The 22,248-nt window shown below is 34.0% G+C and overlaps 2 protein-coding genes across 2 annotated transcripts; both read right to left on the reverse strand.

Moving 5' to 3' along the window:
• Positions 1-2,610: 2,610 nt before the first annotated feature.
• LOC108981879 (RING-H2 finger protein ATL30-like) lies at positions 2,611-3,448 on the reverse strand. Its single transcript, XM_018953125.2, has one exon. The coding sequence runs from the start codon at positions 3,253-3,255 to the stop codon at positions 2,704-2,706; it is 552 nt and encodes a 183-aa protein (XP_018808670.2). The 5' UTR covers positions 3,256-3,448; the 3' UTR covers positions 2,611-2,703.
• A 5,331-nt stretch (positions 3,449-8,779) lies between these two features.
• LOC109003803 (E3 ubiquitin-protein ligase RNF149-like) lies at positions 8,780-9,663 on the reverse strand. The gene has a single exon (XM_018982103.2). The coding sequence runs from the start codon at positions 9,559-9,561 to the stop codon at positions 9,034-9,036; it is 528 nt and encodes a 175-aa protein (XP_018837648.2). The 5' UTR covers positions 9,562-9,663; the 3' UTR covers positions 8,780-9,033.
• Between the last annotated feature and the right edge of the window lie 12,585 nt (positions 9,664-22,248).

A 22,248-nucleotide genomic window follows, 5' to 3' on the forward strand; every position in this document is an offset into this window, starting at 1 on the left:
AGAATCAAAGAGCACGTGAATTGGACGAGAAAGAAGTGGACGGAGTAAAAGTCTTGTATCTGATCAAAGTTATATATATATCAGAGACTCGTGGTAACAAACAACATCACCCATAGGGCCCCACCAACATTAACAACGTCCTCAATATTCCAAAAGATTGAATAATGTGAACTACATCATTAATTGGTACCCAAATTAAACACGTACGTATATATGTACACTTCTATTGACATAAGTCAATATTAGTCTTAATTCGACCCTTCTCATATGGAAAAAGCTTTACGCCTCACACCCATCAATAGAACAATGACACGTAAGCATTCCATGAAAATTCTCATTACAGCCTCGTACACCTCAAACTATATATGAAGAGAGAATAGGGAATAATATCGAACGCTACCAGAACCATACAGAGCAAAATATGACAATTATTCAAACATATATAGGGAAGATGCATGTAATCATCTGAGTATTAATTTCCCTAGGGTGCGCTTCACAAAGCAATAGAAACTGAAGCGCCATCATGAAGATTGCCAATGTGACTATATTAAGAGATATCAGAGAACTAAAGTTAAGAATGGCTCATAAAAAAACTCAAGCAGCCATAATCTATGTGTCAGAGTATTAGTATTGGATTGGTCATCCTATTTTTCAAATTTTGACTAATATGTAGCTTTTTCATCTTTAGCTAATCATTCAAAACTAGAAGTCTACATTGGATTAGTCATCACACTCTCTATAATAATAAAATATTTTTATTTTTTAATTAATTTTTATTTTATTTTCATAATCTTCAATAACCTCCAACAAATCATATTTATTTTTATTTTCACAATCTAACAATCTATAATATAATAATCTCATATGTATATAGATGGTAAAATCTCATATGAATAAAAATCTCATATCTATAATATAATAATCTCAAAAAATAATTTTAGACTTGCTATAGTTCTTTTCATATTTGAAAAGAAAAATAGATTTACTGTAACTTATAGTTTGGATGAAAACAATTTAGTTAATTCAATGTGGAGCAAATATAGATGATATTTGCTAAATTTGAATATGAAAATGTATTTAGCTAATCCAATGCCAATGCTCTCATAATCCAGAATGTTTCTAAGAAAAGATGAAAAAATGGTTCAATCCATTATCATGCATTATTTCTATTCCCAACAACAAACATTCCTTAATTCCATTGTTACTGGATGCCTATTCCCTTCAGTGATGAGCCTTTGCCTCAGCTTTCTTTTGAGATTTGGCCTTTGCTTGAAGGTGTAAAACTTCCTTAAACAAGTTTTGGCAGAGTATAAGCTAAGCTTCAAAATTAAATTGGAACGGTAATATATGAACTGAGACTGGCATGCGTTTGTTTGTTTTTGTTTTTTTTGTTTTTTTTTTTTGGGCTTTAGGACTTCGTGCATCTTGCAGATGGAGGAGGAGAGGAGAGAAAGAAGGAGGGGGAAACGTTTTGGGTTATATGCGGCTGTAATAGAAATTTCTATGGAATGCCTACATGTGATTGTTTCAGTGATGGGTGTGAAAATGGGTTTCAAACCCATCTGGCCTGAAGCGCGACTCTTCTCATATATATCTATATGAATAATGATAGGGTTACTACCTTATTACTACCCATTTACTACTCAAATTGTATTTGATTTTTTTTAATTTTTTATTTTACTGAATGATTAAGGAAGTGAATATTAATAAAATTATATATTTTTTTAATTTTTTCTTAATGATTAAATATGGTAAAAAAATACTTAAAAAAAATTTGAAATGTGTTTGGGTAGTAGGTGGGTAGTAGATGGGTAGTAACCCTATCACTACCCTATATATATATATATATATATATATATATATATATATATAACTATCACTATTAATTAATTCTTATGTGCTTGCCATGCATATTGGTCACAATTTTATATATAAAAAGATGCATGCATGGAGGCGATTAACTATTTAAGATCGGGTAATTGCAATTTGTAAAATCATTACTTATTTCAAAAGTTTAAACTGATGGGAAGATATCATAGATTTAATTATTTGTATTATATTCTTAACACGCCCATCAGTGTTAAGAATATATTTCAAAACTGATGGGTCATCCATTGAGGACGATTATATATTTCAAAACTGATGGGTCATCCATAGATTTAATTATTTGTATTATTATGAGACAAACCCTCCTCAATGGATGACCCAACACATGAAATATTTAATTAAATGAGGTAGAGTGTAGAGTCATGATTCAAACTCATAAACTCTGCTCTGATATCATATAAAATCACTACTTGTTCCAAAATTTTAAACTGATGAAAAGATATAGATTTAATTATTTGTATTATATTCTTAGCCCAACCAATTGCTGTGGATATAATTTGCGAATCATATTAATTAGTGTAAATAGAGCTTGTGCTGTATCAAATTAAACCACACATGCAAGCCCGTCGAATAATATACATAAAATAGCAAAAAAGAAAAAAAACAAACAAACAAAGAACACATTAGTGTAAATATATAACTAACTATAAGGTGTTATTTCAAACAAAAAAAACTAGAAGATGTAGGTAGGTAGCAGGAAATGAAAGTAGCATTACAGGGACTTAGTTTTTTTGCTACATATGTTCTCATATATATATATATATATATATGTATATAGATAGATAGATATATATGTATATAGATAGATAGATAGATTCAGCGCAGCCACCATGTTTGGCGCCGGTCACCGGAGTTGAGACAACAATATTTGAAATGCAGCAATTCCACTCCAAGTTCGGTGACATTCCTACGCATGAACAGCGAATCACGACAAAGAGGACAGGTTACGCGATTGTATCCAAGCCATCTGTCTAAGCAAATTCTATGAAAAATATGGTCACATCTCAACTCTCTAATCTCTTCGCCTTCCTCAATCTTGGACAGACACACCGCACATTCTACTTGATCTTCTTCATCAGACCCGGCGGCCGGCTTCCACTCGTAAACACCGTTTGTTGGTCGAGGTTCTTGGTCGCAGCTGCTATATTGTGGCATGTCATGATGGTGATCATGGTCGTACCACCCCTTGGAGAAGGAATGATAAAGCAAGAGATCGAGCAACTTTGTAAGACGTGAAGCAACCAAGACGACATTTTTCCAAACGATGGACAAACGATTTAGCTTGTAAAACTGCTTACGGAAACAAAACATGATGGAAACCAGAAGGAAAAGGAGTGAGAAAATTGACGAAATGGACAAAGAGTTCATGGATGATCGACTAGCTGCTGAATCGATGAGGGAAGAATTAAAGGAGGTAGGAGGCCGATCGATAGGGTTAGCTGGAATTGAAACAAAGTGATCGATCAGTACTACGTAACGCACAAAGGCTGTGATTTTTGAGGAATAAGTGATATCTAGCAACGAGCTGCTAGGGTTGATTTCCAGGAAAATGGGTTTTTTCTGTACTCTTTTTAGGGTTAATCACGAATATGGCATGCATGCAACATGCAGTGGATGGAATTGCAGGCCGATCGAGAAGATGAAGATGAATTCGGTGGAGAGGGAAGAAGAGGGTCGAGCTAGTTATATATAATGGTCTTTGGTTCATGCACAAGTGCACTGCTTGGGTTCAAGACTTGACTTTAGGGGTCATGCTTACATCAAGATCATCAAGGAAATTAATCCACAGTTGGTAGCAGTCTTTTTGGAAGAACTACCTAATTCGTAATTTAGTGCATATAAAATAAAAAGATAGAGAGTGGAAATATTCCGCAATCTATAGGCGAGGCAATTACCATAGCACATGCTGGCTGGGACGTGCTTGATAATTCTTTTATTTATTTATTAAGTGGCCGGCCGGGCTAGCTATCCAGCTTGATTAATATTATTCATTGCCAGAATTAATAATAGTGTCATGTTGTTATAAAGACATCTCAATACATAGAGACAAATACACATATAATTAACAAAGATTCTACAAGTATTGAATAAATATAGTCGGATTTTTTTAGGAGAAATAATACAGTCATAAAGAGATTATCTTATAAAAATAAATTTATAAATTAATATAATTTTATATAATACGTTACTTTGATCATAATTAATTGAAAGCATCAACAAAATATTTAGTGTAAGAAAAAAAGAGAGAGAGAGAGAGAGAGAGAGAGAGGGGAATTAAGGTGAGTTTGGAGATAAAAAGAGATCGAGGAAGTAGATGAAGAAAAGTCACTCTTATAGTACTACTAACTGGAAAGCGAGAGCAGCTCTCTCATAAAGCTGTTCATGCATGGATTTTGAGTTATTGGGATCAACATCACAGCAACGAATTTCCTGTGGCCGACAGGACTAGCTACTTTGGGTACAAAACATAAAGCATTTTTTTAAAGAAAGAAATGTAAAATCGAGTCCTATAATTAAGGACAAGATTAGTTGTACTAGGTTGCCGTCAAATAATGAATTCTGCATAATATAAATTTATCCTTTTTTTATTTTATTTTTTTAACATATTTAAATATTTTTAAAAAATAAAAAAAATATAAATATATTAAAAGTTACTTTCTTAATCATTAAATTAAAAAAATAAAATAAAATATATAAACGAATAAAAATAAAAGAATAACTTCAGGTGGTATACTAGTATTTCTATATATACGAAATAGTTAAGTTTCTTTATATTTTTTATTTTTTTATTTAATAATTAAAGAAGCGTTGTTGAATGAGTTTGTGATTTTTTTTTAAATGTTTAAAGGAAATTAAAAAAAACATTCGAAAAAAAAAGTATAATTTTCGGTGGTCATAGCATTGTCCAATAAATAATTCTATCAATAAATTATTGATGTGAAAGATACACGTTGTACACGTATAATTATTTGATTAATAAAAATATCTTATAATATTATTATAAATTAAATATTACTTTTTGTGGTAATAATAGAGGCTGCTTTTATTTCTATTTTTGAATAAAACTAGAGGGGCTGCACAATCAAACCTGAATAAGCGACAGCAAGGCTCAACCTCAGCAAAAATCCCTGTTTTTGACTCATTATTTTGGACCTTGACCTTGAAAAATATTTTGGACCCATTGTATATGAAAAATGATTCTTTTGCGAGAATGCCTGGGCCGTTATAGACGACTACCTAATATGCACATGGTTTCTTGGGTATTGTTTCATGTATTCAAAACCGAAAATAATTTAAAATTTTTATCCGATATTTATATAAAACAGCAGCCCATATATAAATTTGAGTAATTTTATTCTAAAACTTCTACAGATTAAAATTTAAATGATAATATTTAATTTATAAAATTTAAAATTTATCTGTTAAATCAAATTAGATTATGTAATTAACAGTATATTGTATAGAAGTTTTAGAATAATATCTTCTATAATCTTAAAACTCACTTAACGTGCCTAAATAATTTATATTTTTATACAATTAATTCATAGCAACAATGAGATCATGAATTCCACGAATTAAAATTAAAAGAAAAGAAAACGTGCCTAAAAAGGCATGCTAGATAGACGTGTCAATAAAAAAATCAGCCACAAGAATCGTTCCTTTTACTTCGTTGAAAGAAACAAAATTGAAAATATATCATGCTCTTACCATTAGTCCAAACAAACAGTAATTTTTGTGACTATTACTTCTGTGTGTGTGTATATATATATATATATATTGCCAAGAATATTTGTGCATACATGATCATATATTAGAAATATGAAACTTTCTCATCGAGACTCATTTCTTGCAAGTTTCCTTTTTTTTTTATTTGACCATCGAATATTAGTTTAGAAAATTCTAAATTATAATAAAAAATAAACACCATAAATATATCTAATAGTAATATTACTACATACAGTCATGAAATGCACAAACGTTATGCACTCGCTTTGAAAAAAATTAGGACTCACTATTAAAAAATTAATTTTCTTCACATGAAGCCCGTATTTATTTATTTTTTTCAAAGTGATTACATGGCACTTGGGTATTCATGACTACAACTATCATTTCTCTATATAATCTAATCTTCTCATTTAATTTTCTTCTGCCCGCACGTATTGAATATATTACATGCAAAGTAAGTCTATTCCCAATTAAATTGGGGGTCATGGTTATCTAAATTCGAAACCAAAACATGATTGAAATGATTGGTATGTAAACGATCAGAAAGACATGATGGTATCTAATCTTCTCTTTTAATTTTCTCCTCCCCATGCACGCGTATTGAATATAATATTACATGCAAAGTAAGTCTATTCCCAATTAAATTGGTGGTCCTGATTATCTAAATTCAAAACCAAAACATGATTGAAATGGTTAGTATATATCATGGAAAAGATCAGAAAAATTAAACATGCATGATGGCGCCGGAAGAAAATGTCCAAGCTAGCGTTGCTGTTTGCTGGTTCTATATATGTACGTATGAGGGTATAAGAAGAATGGGTAAATATAAAGTTGGGCACGTAACGTTCATTGAAAGTGAAACAAAGTCAGTAACGTACTAACGTCATATGTTGTGAATTTGGAGGGTAAGTGATTGTAAAAATGTTTTGCTTTTCTTTTTGATTTGGTATAAGAATTGTCTAACCCTCCACATGACAAAACATGTATAGAACTAGTAGTACTGTAGAAGAAGTTATAAGTTTCAAGTTTATTTATTTTTTATTTTTTATTTTTTGAAGATGCATTGAGGAGAGAAACCCAAAAAAAGGCATTCATATTATTTGATCAAGAAAAAGAAAACACCCAAAATTTCATACACTTTCTTAGTAAATAAATAAAATTGTTCGACAACCTCTAGCTCGTTCAAGACATAAATTAACTGATCATGATTAATATAAAATTACATAATTCATGAATATCTTTAAGTTTGACATATGTTACTCGAAAATTGGAAAATTTAAGGAAGAAAAAACCTAGGCACCTCATTCTCCCACTCTCTCTCTCTCGTAAAAAATCAAAGTTCTAGATTTGATTTTCACTTGAAGGGTCAAAGGTATCGGCTTCCTCCTCCCTCTTCTTCCCTCCTTCCTCCATTTACACACATTGTCTATCAAGGTTTCTTTTGCTTAGCTTTATTTTACTTTTTTTAAAGTCAAAAAAGACAAATCTACAGTTTTTCAGCAACTCCTGATCGAGAGACACGCACAGCACAAGCTAGCAGATTCACATGTCAAAAATCAAGCGTCTTGAAAAAAATATTCCGCTCAAACGTGATTGAACGGTTCTGCTCAATTTCGTCCCAAAAGATATTTTTGGGACGAAATTGATATTTTCGTCTCAAAATACCTTTTGGACATTGTTATTGAAACTACCCGGGGACCTTTTTTTTTCATTCCCGTAAATATTTTGGGACAAAATTCCAATTTTTTCGGACAAAATTAATCATCCCAAAAACCCTTATATGTTGTAGTGACAGCTAGAAATAGCCTTACCCGATTGCTATTCCGGCTAATAGAAAGTAATCTGTTCTCGTTGATCAGAGAACAACGTACGTACACAAATTGGATGTTTTGGATTTGAAACTTTGCATTCACCGGAGTCTAATGACTGGAGTAATTTTCTTGAATTATCTAAAAGTGAACTTGAAGAAGCTCTTAACGAGGGAATCATATGAATCACCAAATTAGTTGGGAGTTTTTTCCGAATACCTAGTACTAATAGAAAATTAGATAATAGAAAGAAGAGTCTGGTAACACTCTTCAGACAATTAGCACCAAAGCTTGTCGGAAATAATTCAAATGGATGCAGATCGTTTCTGAATGCTAAGGTTAGTTCAGAAATTATTCTGGTGATTTATCAAAAGCTTAAACCGATATAAAGTGACAAATTTTGTTATGAGAAAATATACTTACAACAGTGAATTGCGTAACTGCCGCGTAATTGCTTTGAAAAAAATGAATAAAACATGAAACCCACATGAAAAAAATTAATTTTTTAATAGTGAACCTCACTCTTTTTCAAAGCGATTACGCGGTGGTTACGCACTTCACGATTGTATGTAGAATTACTCTTTTGTTATATCTTTAACATCTAACACATCGATATTGTGGGCTTCATTTCCTTAATTATTCACCGTTATTATTAAACTGGGCTAGCGCTGGTTGTTTTTGAATATCAGCCCAACACATACCACCTTGGACTCAACCCACCGTAATTTTGAATTCCCTGATCATCGGTTGCATGTATGAGAAACTTTGCATGACGCCACAAGCCATAACCACAGGCCGGGGACCAAGGAATCCGACCACATGATGACAAAGCACGCTCACGTAGTACTGAGCTTGGCAAATTCAGAAATTTACGAAGAGATTTTATAAAAAAAAATTTAATAAACTAACGTTTATGTGATATATTAGATTTATTTTATAATAAAAATAAATTTATTATTCGATTTATCACATCAAATCACATAATAATTTTATAGATTTATTTTTATAAAATCTGTTTATAGCTTATTTTGTTAATTTAATCCGTGTTAATGTTATTATTTGTCGGAATAATAATATATACACAATTTTTTTTACAATTATATAAAAAACAAAACATGATGTTGAGATGAACATTCAAAGTCAAATCAGGCTACGGGAAAATTCAAATCAGTCTGTCATGTTGACTTTTCTAAACTTAGTGACAATATATAATATTATATATTTATGTGGGTTTTTGTATTAATATATAGTTATTTCTTGAAAGAACATACAATTGGCTGTAAGTAGCACAAAGTGATCATGTTCATACAATTATCATCCTATACATCATATTTTATGAAAAACACTTACACACTTTATAAAAAACCTATATAAACATAAAATATGAAAATAAAATACATAACATTCCTCCTCGTAATTACCTGCTAATAGCTACAATGCAGAGAATAAACCTCAAACTACAGTACTATGAAAAACGGAAGAACAATTTCCTTGATTTTTTTTTTATTTTTTATTTTTTTGGGGAAAAGGGCTGCATGCAAAATAAAGGACTAGTACAAGACTGTGCAGCATCATCAGCTAATCAATTCGCCGGCCCCATCGTGAATAATGTTTACCGAAGCCACCATGTCTCGCGGGCATCGGATCTGAACGTGTAAAATTTAAACGACAGAACTTCCACTCCCAGCTCTGTAATCATTCTCGCCGGAGCTAAGAAACCTCGGCATAAGGGGCAGGTTTGATTATTATTAACCTTGTGTCGTCCAATCCATCTGTCTAAGCAAACTCTATGAAACAGATGCTCACATCTCAGCGCTCTAAACTCGTCTCCATCTTCCATCTTACACAGACACACAGCACATTGCACTTCTGCATGATCAGTTCTACTACCAGCTGGCTTGTGCTGGTATCGTTCTATGATAAGTTCTTCATGATCATCATGACCAAATTCTGGAACCACGTGGTCAAAGGCGTAGGACTTGGAGAAAGCATGGTAAAGCAAGAAGTTGAATGCCCATTTCAAATTGGTAGCAATCGAATATATGTAATTAATCGACATGGCTGACAAGGAACTGACCTTGGAAACAAGAAGGCAAAAGAGTACTGAGATCAGAGTAGCTAGCTGCAGAAAGCTCATCATGTTTAATTTAACACAATAATAATTTGTGAGATCGAAAGGGAGAAGAAGATCGATCGAGGAGTTGCTTTAAATAAAGACACGTACGGTACTCGAGACGTTGGAGGAAGGCTGGAAGCTGGAAATGAAGCAAGATTTGTCACCTCTATATATAGATCGAGGCCAGCCACGAAAATGTACTTCGTTTAGTTCTCTTGTTTAATTTGATCTTTCTGTGGCATGCATTTGACACTTATAACGTGATTCATGTGTTCAAGTAGTTGGTTGTTCAGGTAGGCTCTCTATGTCCATCGATATGGTCCCTTTTGAAAATGACTTTCTCAATTAAGGTTTCTAACTTATCTTAAATATTTACGTACACGCACTCATGACCTATAAGCTATAGCAAAATTCGTAGGAATATATAATACTATTGCATGCATGATTATATATATATATATATATATATATTGTCTTTAATGTAAAACATATTATGTTAACATATATATTGATCATGATCAGTGTCAAAACATGCAGGTCCACTTAAATTGTAACTAATTAAAAGATAATAAAAACAAAATTTTAATAAAAATTGTAACTAATTGTAATAAAACATGAAGGACGGGCTTGTTTGGCAATAGAGGTGGGATGGAATGACAAATTCTCCAAACTTATCCCATGAATTTCTTTGATCTCAAACATCACTCAAGTACGAAACACTTTTCAATTTCAAATTTTTTAATTTTTTATTTACACTAAATAATTTTTAAATTTTATAATATTTTTATTCAGTTTTCTCTTTCTTTTTCCAAAATGTAATAAAATATTTTAACTCTAATTATTCTATTATTATTTATAGACTATTTTACTATTATTTACAAAATGTGAGATAGTAATCTAATTATCCAAATCAGCCATAAAACCCCAACCGGAGGCCAAGCGAAAGATTGCCATTTTGAGTAAGCTAACCCATGTAGGAAGTTTAAATTTCTTTGTTCTCAAATTAAAAATTCTAAAATTCTAAAAGTCTTTTAATTTTTATTTGAGATATTTTTGAGAAAGAAAGTGATCTTGTGTCATGGTTGATTACCTGATCCTAACCGTACAGTTTTTTCTCCTTGTACATAGACCTCATCTTTGTGATAATTTTTTTAGCAGAGAAATTAGCTATATATATTAAAAGGAAAGATTTTATAACAATAAATTTATAAATTCATATAATCTTGTATAATATATATGTTAGATCTTCTTTATAATAAAATTAATTTTATAATTTAATATATAATTAATCATATCAAATCACACGTAAATTTAAAAATTTATTTTTATAAAATCTTCTTTTACCACTTATGTGACCGGATTGCTTGACTGTTGCCTGTTAATATATAAAGTTCGTCAGGATTATTGGAGTTGCATTGAACGGATGATTGGTGCCTAACAACTTCTTCAGTATGTAAGCAAATTTCTGATTTTCATTATATTTTTCGGCTTTATTAATTAATTGTGGTATAATTACAATTACTTACCTAAACACTAATTTAGCTAGTTGATTTATTATTGTGTACTACTTTTAAATTAATTCCAGGTGTACTAGCTATTGTGAGACGGCTCCTTGCTCCTTTTCTCGTGTTTATACAAAATCACAATTAATATATTATTCTTACATGAAATTAATTCTAGGATTCATATCATTTATTTATAACAAGAATTTTATGCACCTTCAAATTATTTCTCCAACAAGAAAAATAGACTTTTGTGACTATTTGTTTACGATGAAAAGACTATTTGTGACAAAAACATATTCAGTTTAACTGTAAATAGTCATTTTGCTAGAATTAATTAATTACAAATAAGCTGTTTTCTTGTAATAACAGGATATAATAGATGTCCTCTAACATGTCCTTCAAGTTTATTTTTTTTTAAATATAATTAATCAATATATATGTATAGTATATTATTTTTATTATAAAATAAATCTAATGTATCATATGAATTAATCATGTCAATTTATAAATTTATATACGTAATTAAGACATAAATTGTGATCGTGTGTGTGGCTAAATAATTAATTAAGCCATGCAGTATATCACAAATTTAAATGGTTAAGAGTTAATTAGGTAGTCATGGACCACATACGGGCGAACTATATAGGTATATTATTAATTCTAAGATGCATGCAGCATGTTTCATGCTAGGCTGCTAGCTATGAATGACCGACAAATTAACAAGATCCACATATTTCACATCGTTGAAATTACTAGATTATATGAACCTTAAATTAACAACCCACGTCCACATGACATTCATTTCTAATAATAGACCAGCCGCCTAACTCGAGTATTATTGATCATTCAGTTCATGATTTTCGAAACATGCTGATCTCTAGCTAGCCGTGGGGTCACGATCCTCGAGAATATATATATATATATATATATATATATATGTGTGTGTGTGTGTGTGTGGCCAGTGTTACTGCATATAGATGGATCAAGTGTGAGGTCCCATTTTAATAGTAGTGATATAAAATGAAATGAGAAAATTTTATATAGAAATTTAAAAAAATTATAATGGTGAGATGAGATGAGATAAAACTGTTTCTATATTTGTTAAACCTTTATTCAAATATGAGTTTCTGAACTTTCGTATTTAAATTTATTCACAAATTATTTTATTTTATTAAAATAAATTGTTTATATTACATTTATAGCCTTATTTGTGAATTTTGACAAAAAAAAAATTTGACTTTTTATCTATGTTTTTATGAAATTTATATATACATGCATAACCAATAATAATATTTATAAGAATTCAAAGTGACATGTTTAGTATTAGAAATACGATTTTCTCTCATATCTTATAATATTAAAATCATACTCATAGTGATTAGATAATACTATTAAAAAAAATCAATATGAACTTATTCGAGTTTATTCAAGTTTGTACGAGTCGAACATAACTTGTAACAAAGCAAAATTCAGAGAAGAGAAAAGAGGTTGCAAAATTCGAGAGAATGTTTTGGAGAATGTAGCTTATTCAACCAATTCGACCACTACAAGGGAATTCTGATCACTACCTAAATAGCACTCACCTGTGTAACGACCTAACAGAAAGGGAGGAGATCAAAGAGAGAATATACAATTGCCAGAGGATTAACCAATCTTGCCTATACAACTCAACAAAGCTAAAAATACAAAAATGCCCATAACAGGCTGATTCATCATCATTTCCCTCGTTTCAGCTTGGCTCCTTTGCAAACACATGAGCTTCCTCCACACATAGCATCATCACCATTGATTGTGTCAGCAAGGAGCACCAAGGCAGAATCAGCGGCCTTAGTCTGCGATTGATTAACATGCTCCAATACCCCCTCCCCCCCTCACCGGGCAAGATGGAGAATAGAGCTGATTTATTATTCTCATCCTGAAGAAGTGAGAAGAAAGGACGTGAGAAGAAAGAGACTAAGTGAAAATGTCACTACAACAAACATCAGTTTTTGCCAAGGAGGACAGCGGTGGGAATAAGTTATGGATCAGCCAGGAAAAAACTTTTCTCACTAATAGTTCTGGTGGCTGGCTCGTGGAATATAATTCATGGAGAAAAATACATTACCCACCAACAGCTGAAATCATGGCAAAAGGTGATTTTTTTCCCACGACCAGAAATTGCGGCAAATCCATGTTTTGCCCGTGGGAAATTGGGTTGCCCACCAGACTACTTTGGTGACAAATATTCACCTATCCATGGAAGCCCTGCTTGGAAAAACTCTTTATCCATGATTGTTTATGTGGAAAGAGTAGTGGCATGAAGTTTCTTCCCATCCACTAGTCTGTCACTATAGTTGATTTTTGGACGACACTTTTGGAACACAATTGTACAATACTAACGTACACATCCGGAAAGGACTACTTACTACCCATGACGACATATTTTGGAGTATATGTATTTCCCGTGCCACGAGATACTAGCAAAAATTTGTTATCCATGTCATATGTTCGTGAAAAAAGTAATTGCCTAAATGCAAGTAGACTTTATTTTGATGTAAATGGTGGTGGAAATTAGTCAGTCCCATGATGTTTATTGGTGGGAAACTATTATTCTCAATGAACTTAGATCATTGCAACCATTGCATTTAACATCATTGGTGTCCGTGGGGGAAAAAAGAAAAAAAACTCCCACAAGCAAAAAAATATATACCCACGACAACCTTTTGTGGGAACACATTTTTTCCCATTACAAGTTGCCATCGGCTATAGTTTTTTTGGAGTCCATGCAGCTCATTCCGTCCAAAACTGCATTTCCCCACTAATCCTTAGTACATGGGTAGTTGTTGTTTTCCCACGAAACCACTAGATAAATTACTAGATAGTAATTTATAAATTAATGTCCAAATCTATTTCCTCAACCATCTGGACACAGATTCACAGGTGTCTTTATGACCAATGACAACTAGCAGGAATTCAAGCTTTTAAACTACATCATCAGTCAGCCAAACAATCCAACAAATAGGAACTTCCATTAGACCTCAACTCAACATGCAGCAAACAAACGAAATAGCAATTGAATAATAACCTGTCAATGTACATATATAATCACCATCATAGCTATATACAAACCTGCCAACATTGTTGTTACACCATCATATAGACAAATATGCTAATATTCATTGAAACCAAATAGTTCAAGGCCATTTACAAACATAAGAGTTGCAACTGTGTATGGCAGTACATAAGCTAGGGAATTATAAATTCTTCCTCCAACAGCATCTATGAGAAGTGCTTTTGATATATAGACAGAGTACTAAGGGCATAGATGCCCCCCCCCCCCCATCTTGTTCTCCAGACATTTAGATTTACCAATCTTGCTCCACAAATTACAATCGGTGCTAACATGGTTCCTGAAATTTTCAACAAGCACTGTGTCAAACTAAGATACTTAATTGGAGCATTACATGACAGTATATATAGAGTAAGCTGCTATAGGAATTGTGCATCCATACCTTGTACATTAATTTTTATTAATGTCTTCTTGCCCATAATACCATATTAGGATTGTTTGAGTAAAAATCCTAACTCTAAAGATGAATTCCGAAAATGACATTATATCAATGGGAGTGATATCCCTGTGGAATTAGAATGAAATACCTACATGAATTAATTTTATACCATCTCAAGTACAACAGTTGCATATTTATTCATAATAGAGTTTGCAATAGCCTCATCCATGCTATTTTGCAGAATGAGGACTAATATATCCCTAAAAACCAAGATCCCATCTGAATTCATGAAACCAAACATGGTGCAGAGAAAATTAATTGTTGATACTCTACTTGTCTAATCCCATCTATCATAGCAATGGGACGATGTTGTCAGAGAATAAACTGTGTTCATTATTTGCAACCAACTCTAAGTTTATGTATATAAGTATTAATAAAATCACAATTGTCCCAAACCAGCCACCATGAGGAGTTTTCTGATTTCCATATATCCTAACTATTTTAGTCCAGTTTAACATATTTGTGCTACTTAGTTAGGAGGTTATCTTACCATATAAACTAACCAAAATGCTAGAATTGGAATTTAAAACCTGAAGCTTATTGAGCTCCAATTGGGGGTGTGTGTGATATATAGTTAGAACTGGAATTATGCATACATGACTTGGAAAAAAACAGCTGCAAGTATTAATTCTTACATGCAACAGAATAAATACAGCCCCAGTGAATATGTTTGTTTATCTGAACCTGCTCTGCATCTCCACCAACATCCTGCTTTGCATTCCATGATATCAAAAAACTAATCAAAATACTTGCTCCAACCTGTAAGAGGAGAATACTGGTGAAATGGAATTACTTGTTCAGTTTTTAGACAAATGCAAATCTCAAATCCAGACATTAAACTAGTATATGTAATTGTAAGAGAACTTACCCTTTCATGTGAACCTAATCTGTCCCTGTCTAGCTACTCAACCAAAGATTGCAACTCTTTTCTCCCAACCATTGTGAATGACTACTAACAACTCAAAAGTCAACTCACTATCTGATTTTTTCACTACTGGTTTAAACTTATACACCCAAACAATAATATGCAACTACCAAAATCTGTATCAAGGGACAAAAGTCCATGGCCATTGGATTGTTACATATCCAATGAACAATCCACAAAAAATTTCACTTCCTTGACCCACAAAAAACATCCCTCCACAAAATACTCAAGAAAGTGAGATGCCTAAGCATCTTGATGAGTCTCTCTATGAGACTCAGTACCTCCCTCAATCTCAGTCATCCGATAGTTCAATAAGAATTTCTCATGCTTAGAAAAATTCTTCTTCAACGCTTCAATATCACCCATCATCTTGTCTAGTTTGCTCTTGTACATTTCCGCATCACTCTTGTTGCGGTCATTCTCCTCCGATAGACGAATAAATGCTCTACTCTTCTTCGTTGAAGGAGAGGGGTCGGGAATAACCATGTGCCCCATCCCTACTGCGTACCCAGATTTTTGTCCCAACACTTCTTTGAATATAGTGTCAGCTGCTTCTTCAACATCCTCTTCAGATTCTTTTTCACCTAACCTCTCCACCATTAGATTCTGAAAAATGTAGATGAAAGGAAAATCAACATCCCATGTTAAACACCTATCATTACTATAGTCTAACGTAAATTAAATTAAGTTAGATCTTACATAGTTGTGTTCACTTGCTGCATTAATGAATTTACCCTTTCTTGTTGACCAATGTGTTTCCTTATAAAATTCAACCATGTTTGGCGCCGTCTCCCTCTGAAACACACAAGTAACAGTAAATACATTATACTAATTGAACATATTGGTGAGGACTTATATATACCCTATCACAAACCTTCTCCTCTAATATCCGTATAAAGGATTTTCGTCCACCGGTATGTTTGACTTTCAATTTTTGTCTATTTGAAGTGTTTCTTCTGGATTTCTCCTGCACTTGTTTCTAAAAAATTAAATCTCATTGACAAATATTGTGTTTCTCGAGCTTAACATAATTGGAAAATACCCTTACTTCATCATATACTCCTATTTGAGGCAATAACAAAATCAACCTTGACTATTTATGCCACTTAATACTAATATGATAGTAAATTACCATATACCTTAAATGTCAAACTTGCCCACCGTTCACATAGCTTTTCCCATACAGCTTTCTCCACCATGTCCGTCCCACCACGTAGGGCCTCTTCATGTGATGCATATTTTAAATACACCTTGTGTAGTGCGTAATGATATGCATTATACTTATCGCCCAAATGTCTTTCAACCATCTCACGATGGTTGTCCCTTGTCCAATCCAGAACAAAATCTGCCTGTAATATCAAATATGCACTTCATTAGAATGGTTTGTCATCAAACATGCCTGATTAGGCGAAATGAGTAAGCCACCAACTTCATCCATTTTTTTAGTACAAAAGTAAGGTCCTACCCGCACACGGTCAACGAGCTCTTGCTTTTCCTCGTTAGGTACATAACTCCAACTAGCATGCCTCATGTCGGCATGTACCTTAATAATCCCCGTCAGCCGACCAGTGAATATGGAGGCATTTTCGCACGAAGGCCCTCGATGACCATCTTGTATAACCAGAGGGATCTTACCCATCTTCCTAAGTCGTTCAAATAGCGTGCCTTTCGCCTGCCCTCGACCTCGTTTCTTAGTAGGTGGATCTACATTAAGACATCAATATCGTGTAACCCAGTCACCTTTTTGCATTCATGAACCATGTCATGAATTTATAGACTTGTAAAGATTGATATGAATTGACCACACCACATAGTATAAACTGACTCCTTAGGAACCAGTTGGAACCCATACCTGTATTAGTGTGACTCTCTCCAACAAGTGCTCCACCCATTGCCTCTTGTGTGCCCGCACCTCCTACATCCTGCGTACTCTCATTTGACTCTGGCTCATCCCGCAATGTGGTTCTCCGTGGCAACGCATCTGCTTCTTGGACACTACCAATGAGAGTGCTGCCATGTCGTACTCGGCCCCCCCGAAACTTTATAGATTTCACCATACGTGGCTTTCCTGGAATTTCAAACCCAACTCAGTTCTAACATGCAACCAATTTGTGAGAGAATAGAGTAAGATGCCATTTAACCTACTAAATATCATGTAAAGTAATATTTCAGCCTTTTACTATTCTGTTGGGACCATGTCAATATACTCTACTTGTAAGCATACTAAAGCCACATCTCGTATGTGTTTAAACCTACTAAGATGCATTCTAGCATGTAGGAAATAAGAGGGCAGATGCATGTTTTTTACATGCATTGACATGCAAAACATTTGCAGCACATTGTTATTAACTAAAGATCAAGCGGTAGATAACAAAAATAATATTAGGGAACCTAAATTTACAAACAACTTGTGAAGATAAAAAAAAAATTCAAAAGTATGATGAAATGGTTGTAGGTGTAAAAGTGTAAACCTAATCTAACATCTTAGTAGAACAAACGCAGACACAGAATAAGCCAAGAGAGACAAAAGAGTTGTTGGTACCTGGACTTCAGAGTCTGGCTGTCGTGGCAGTAGGTGAATGAGAGGAGCTATTATGTGTAGTTTATGTAATATGTTTTAAACTTTTGCAAATGCTCAAATGGAAGAAAAGAAGCAGCTACATGCATAGGAAGATAGTTGTAAATGAGATAATATCGAAGTGAAAAGCTCCTTGTGAAGAAGATAGTTTAAAGATCCAAAGTGGAAGAAAAGAATCTGGAAAATGCAAACCAAACTACTGCCAAACCTGATGCCACTGCTGGAAGCATAGTGTAGATGCTGGAACAACAACAGCAGCTCTGGCAGACCTTGGATATTGATGCACTTCAGAGTGTCTCGTGATTTTCCATTCTGTATCAGATGTATTGCACTTTCCAGAACAAAATAAAGGTTTGTCTAACACAGAGGATTGAGGGACATCTGTCCATGGGAAATCCCAACCAGCCACTACGATTTGACATCATGGCGCCATTTCCCATCTCAAAAAAATTACCCTCCCGCCCTTTACCACATCTCCCTCCCCTTACATATATAGGCCAGTCTTGTTGTATATTATCATCAGAAAAATTACCATTTTGCTCGTCAACAGTGTTCCAGAAATTAAATGGACCATTTTTTTAAATACCATGATCCACAATTAAACAACAGCAGATGTATGGAGTTGTGAGAATACCATAAAAAATGGTATCCATTTAGTTGAATGCATATGTTATTTATTCCATTTTAAATAAGTCAACAATATCTTGGAGTTGTGGACGTCTATTTCTGAATCCCATAATCAGAAATTATGTCTACACACCTGGACAGGAGTTGGAACATATCAACAATATCAAACATGTTTAGTTGGTAGGGCTGATAGTTTTTATGCCCCTTTTTAAAATACTCAGCCATCATTACTGCTCACGGTATGATGTGTAATTAAATCCCATGTTTCCAGCAACACCTCAAAAGCTGAGTGTTTTTTTGTACAACCTTGAACTCAAATTTATGACCATGTAAATGGGTGTGTGCATATAGATTGTACTTTTAGATGTGGGTTTGTTTGTATTTCCTGATTTGCAGCATTATTTGGTGTTGTATATATATTCTTTAGTGCTTTGCATGAACTGGACAATACTCCCACATGGGTTATGTGCCACAGCCATCATTCCCCAACTAGGGTGCAACCCGAGAGGTAATGCCACTTGATGATCCCTTTGCAACCCTCATGGGGAGTTTGTGATCCTCCCCATGCATATACCTCCAATAGTTGAATGCTAATAGTTTTGGATGCGCTTGTTTATCTAGATGCTTATGCTGTGGGAATTTGGAAATAAGCATTGGCATAATCCCCCTGCCATGACCTTCCAGCCACTTGACATCATAGAAGTGCTTAACACAGAGGATTGTGGCACGTTGCCTTTAAAGACTAAAAAAAAATCTGCATACAACATAAAAACCACCTGTGAGTAACCTTTTGCCCAATTTGAGGCAGCTATCAACATCTTCTTAAGTTTTGGACATGTCAACATAATCCAACTAAAAAATTCCAGTCCTTAAATGTAAAACACAAAATATCTTGCATTTAGTCCAATCCTTTCAAAGCAACAATAACGAAAGCAACAATAACATGATCATCATATAAAGAGGTACTTATCTGCAATGTTCTTCTACTTTTATATAAACTACAAAGATGATCTGTTCTGTATTGTGCAGTAGATTTGGATCTATATAAGTACTTGAACTTAGAGTTTTTTTGCAAAATTATAGTTATTTTGCAAACTTATAGTTATTTGGCAAAATTATAGTTATTTTGCAAACTTGTATTACTTAGAAAAAAACACAAACAGATCAGGCTCAAACTGTTTGTTCCAATCAGCACCAGACAGGTTGCTACCTTAATAGAAATACATTCAACATGTTTCCAGTAGATAATGAACTCTTTATATAATATATATATATTGCGATGAATAACATCATGGGGCTGATATGTTTTTTCATCTCTAAAGGCTTTATCCAACTTGTGACTCCGCTGGTTTTGTACATATATATTATGAAAGGGAGATCACCTAATCATGATGTAGTGTATAGTACCAAATGTTACACTACACTGGACCCGATACAACATCAACCACACTCTCTCCATTTCTACTCTATCTCCTACTTATTTACCAATGTCTAATGACTAGAACCGTAATTAAACAAACAGAATAATAATAATATATAACCATAATAAAATCCTTGAATAACCAATTTTCTGCACTTTAGAATTTAATATTTAAGAACATTTATTCCAACTGAATGATAAGGAAACCACCTCAATTCTAGTAGATAAAGTTCTTGATCACAACTAAAAATTACACATCAGAATGGACAATGCATGACCAAGCTTCATTTCTTACATAATATTCTTGCATGATTAATAAATCATGCAATCTTCTTAAGCACATATTGCCTTTTACAAGTACCATTATAAGTCAATCATACTTTCCCAAACAACATTATCAATATCTTATATTGGTTTTTGATCGGAAAAAGGCAAACCCAAAAGCAAAAGTGTCAAATACGCACTTAATACTAAAAATCATCATCAGCTTCCTCATTCAGCTGATTCTCGGCCTCGCTACCAGAGTTATCGTCGGCACATACGTCCTTCAGGCTCAAGTCATCATCAGATAGTACATCATCAATATCGAACTCACGGTCAACTGATTGCATCGGTTCTGGACCCGATATGGAAGCTGGATCAACAAACAAATGCTCTGAATCCTCTCGATTCAATGGCTCAGGCATGGTTGGTCCACTCTCGAGTATAGGGGGGTAATTGTTCGTGTTATTGTCAACCTCATCATCTGAGTCACCATCTGATGTTTCGTCATCGTCCATCCCATCCTCAACAGCTCTACTTGCGTGAATGTTGTAAACATTCCTACTTGTAATTTTATGGACGACCTGCCAACTTCCCCCCAGTATTGGATCATTGAGATAAAAGACTTGACTTGCTTGGGAGGCAAGGACAAAAGGCTCATCTTTATACCATTGCCTAGCAGTATTGACTACCGTCAATTTGTCCCTGACACGTATCCCCCTTCTCGGGTCGCCAATGTCATACCATGCGCATTGAAAGAGATATACCTTACGCCAACCCATGTAGCGTAACTCTATAATATCATGCAACACACCGTAGAAGTCAACATGGGATCCTTGTTGCTCGCCATGCACAACCACCCCGCTGTTTTGAGTACGGCGATGCCTTTCACGCTCTTTCGTATGAAAGCGAATACCATTCATTATGCATCCAGCATAGGATGCAACCCATGGATCTGGACCACATGCTAGGGCATATATCTCATCGGTTACCGCAGTAGGCCTAACTGAACGCACCTCTCGAATCTACCAGACAGAGAAGATTTAAGATGAATTAGTTATATGTGTAATTTGAGGGGAATGTAGTTATAATGATAGACGATGTTCGTATCTTACGCGTGATCTGAACCACGATGGAAATTGACTCTGGTGCCTACGGTCGATGTTCTGAGGGTCATCTTCTTGGATCTTCTTATAGTGCTCCATGTCAATATATGTGACCCAAACAATTAGTAGGAGGGAAAAAAGTTTTAGCAATCACGATTCAACAAGTGCATAAGAACGAATAATTATCATGGTCCACTTACTCAATGTATTGCTCAATCTCCGTGCAATTATTAAGTATATACCATCGAGCCTTGACCAATAGTGTGTCGGCTAATTTGTGAGAACTTCCTGTTCCCAATGGTCTAACCTTTTGTGAGAAAACAGATAAACTTGGCTCATTTCCCGACTCAGTTGTCCCAATACGAACATCATTGTTGCGTTCCTCGCGATTATATCTAGTCTCAATATCATGGAGGTACATAGAGCAAAATGTAAGACACTCGAGATGCACATATGCCTCAGCAATTGAGCCCTCTGGCCGAGCTCTGTTGCGGACATACCTCTTGAACTTCCCTAGATACCTTTCAAAAGGGTACATCCACCTGTATTGCACGGGTCCTGCCAGGAATGCCTCCTCTAGCAAGTGAATGGCAAGGTGCACCATGATATCAAAAAAAGCTGGAGGGAATATCATTTCTAGTTTGCAAAGAATGATGGGAATGTTAGCTTGAAGACATGTCAACACTGATAAGTTCAAAGTGCGAGAACATAATTCTTTGAAGAACGAGCTTAAATCTATTA

This window comes from Juglans regia, chromosome 16 (assembly GCF_001411555.2).
Source record: "Juglans regia cultivar Chandler chromosome 16, Walnut 2.0, whole genome shotgun sequence".
NCBI classification, from domain to species: Eukaryota; Viridiplantae; Streptophyta; class Magnoliopsida; order Fagales; family Juglandaceae; genus Juglans; species Juglans regia.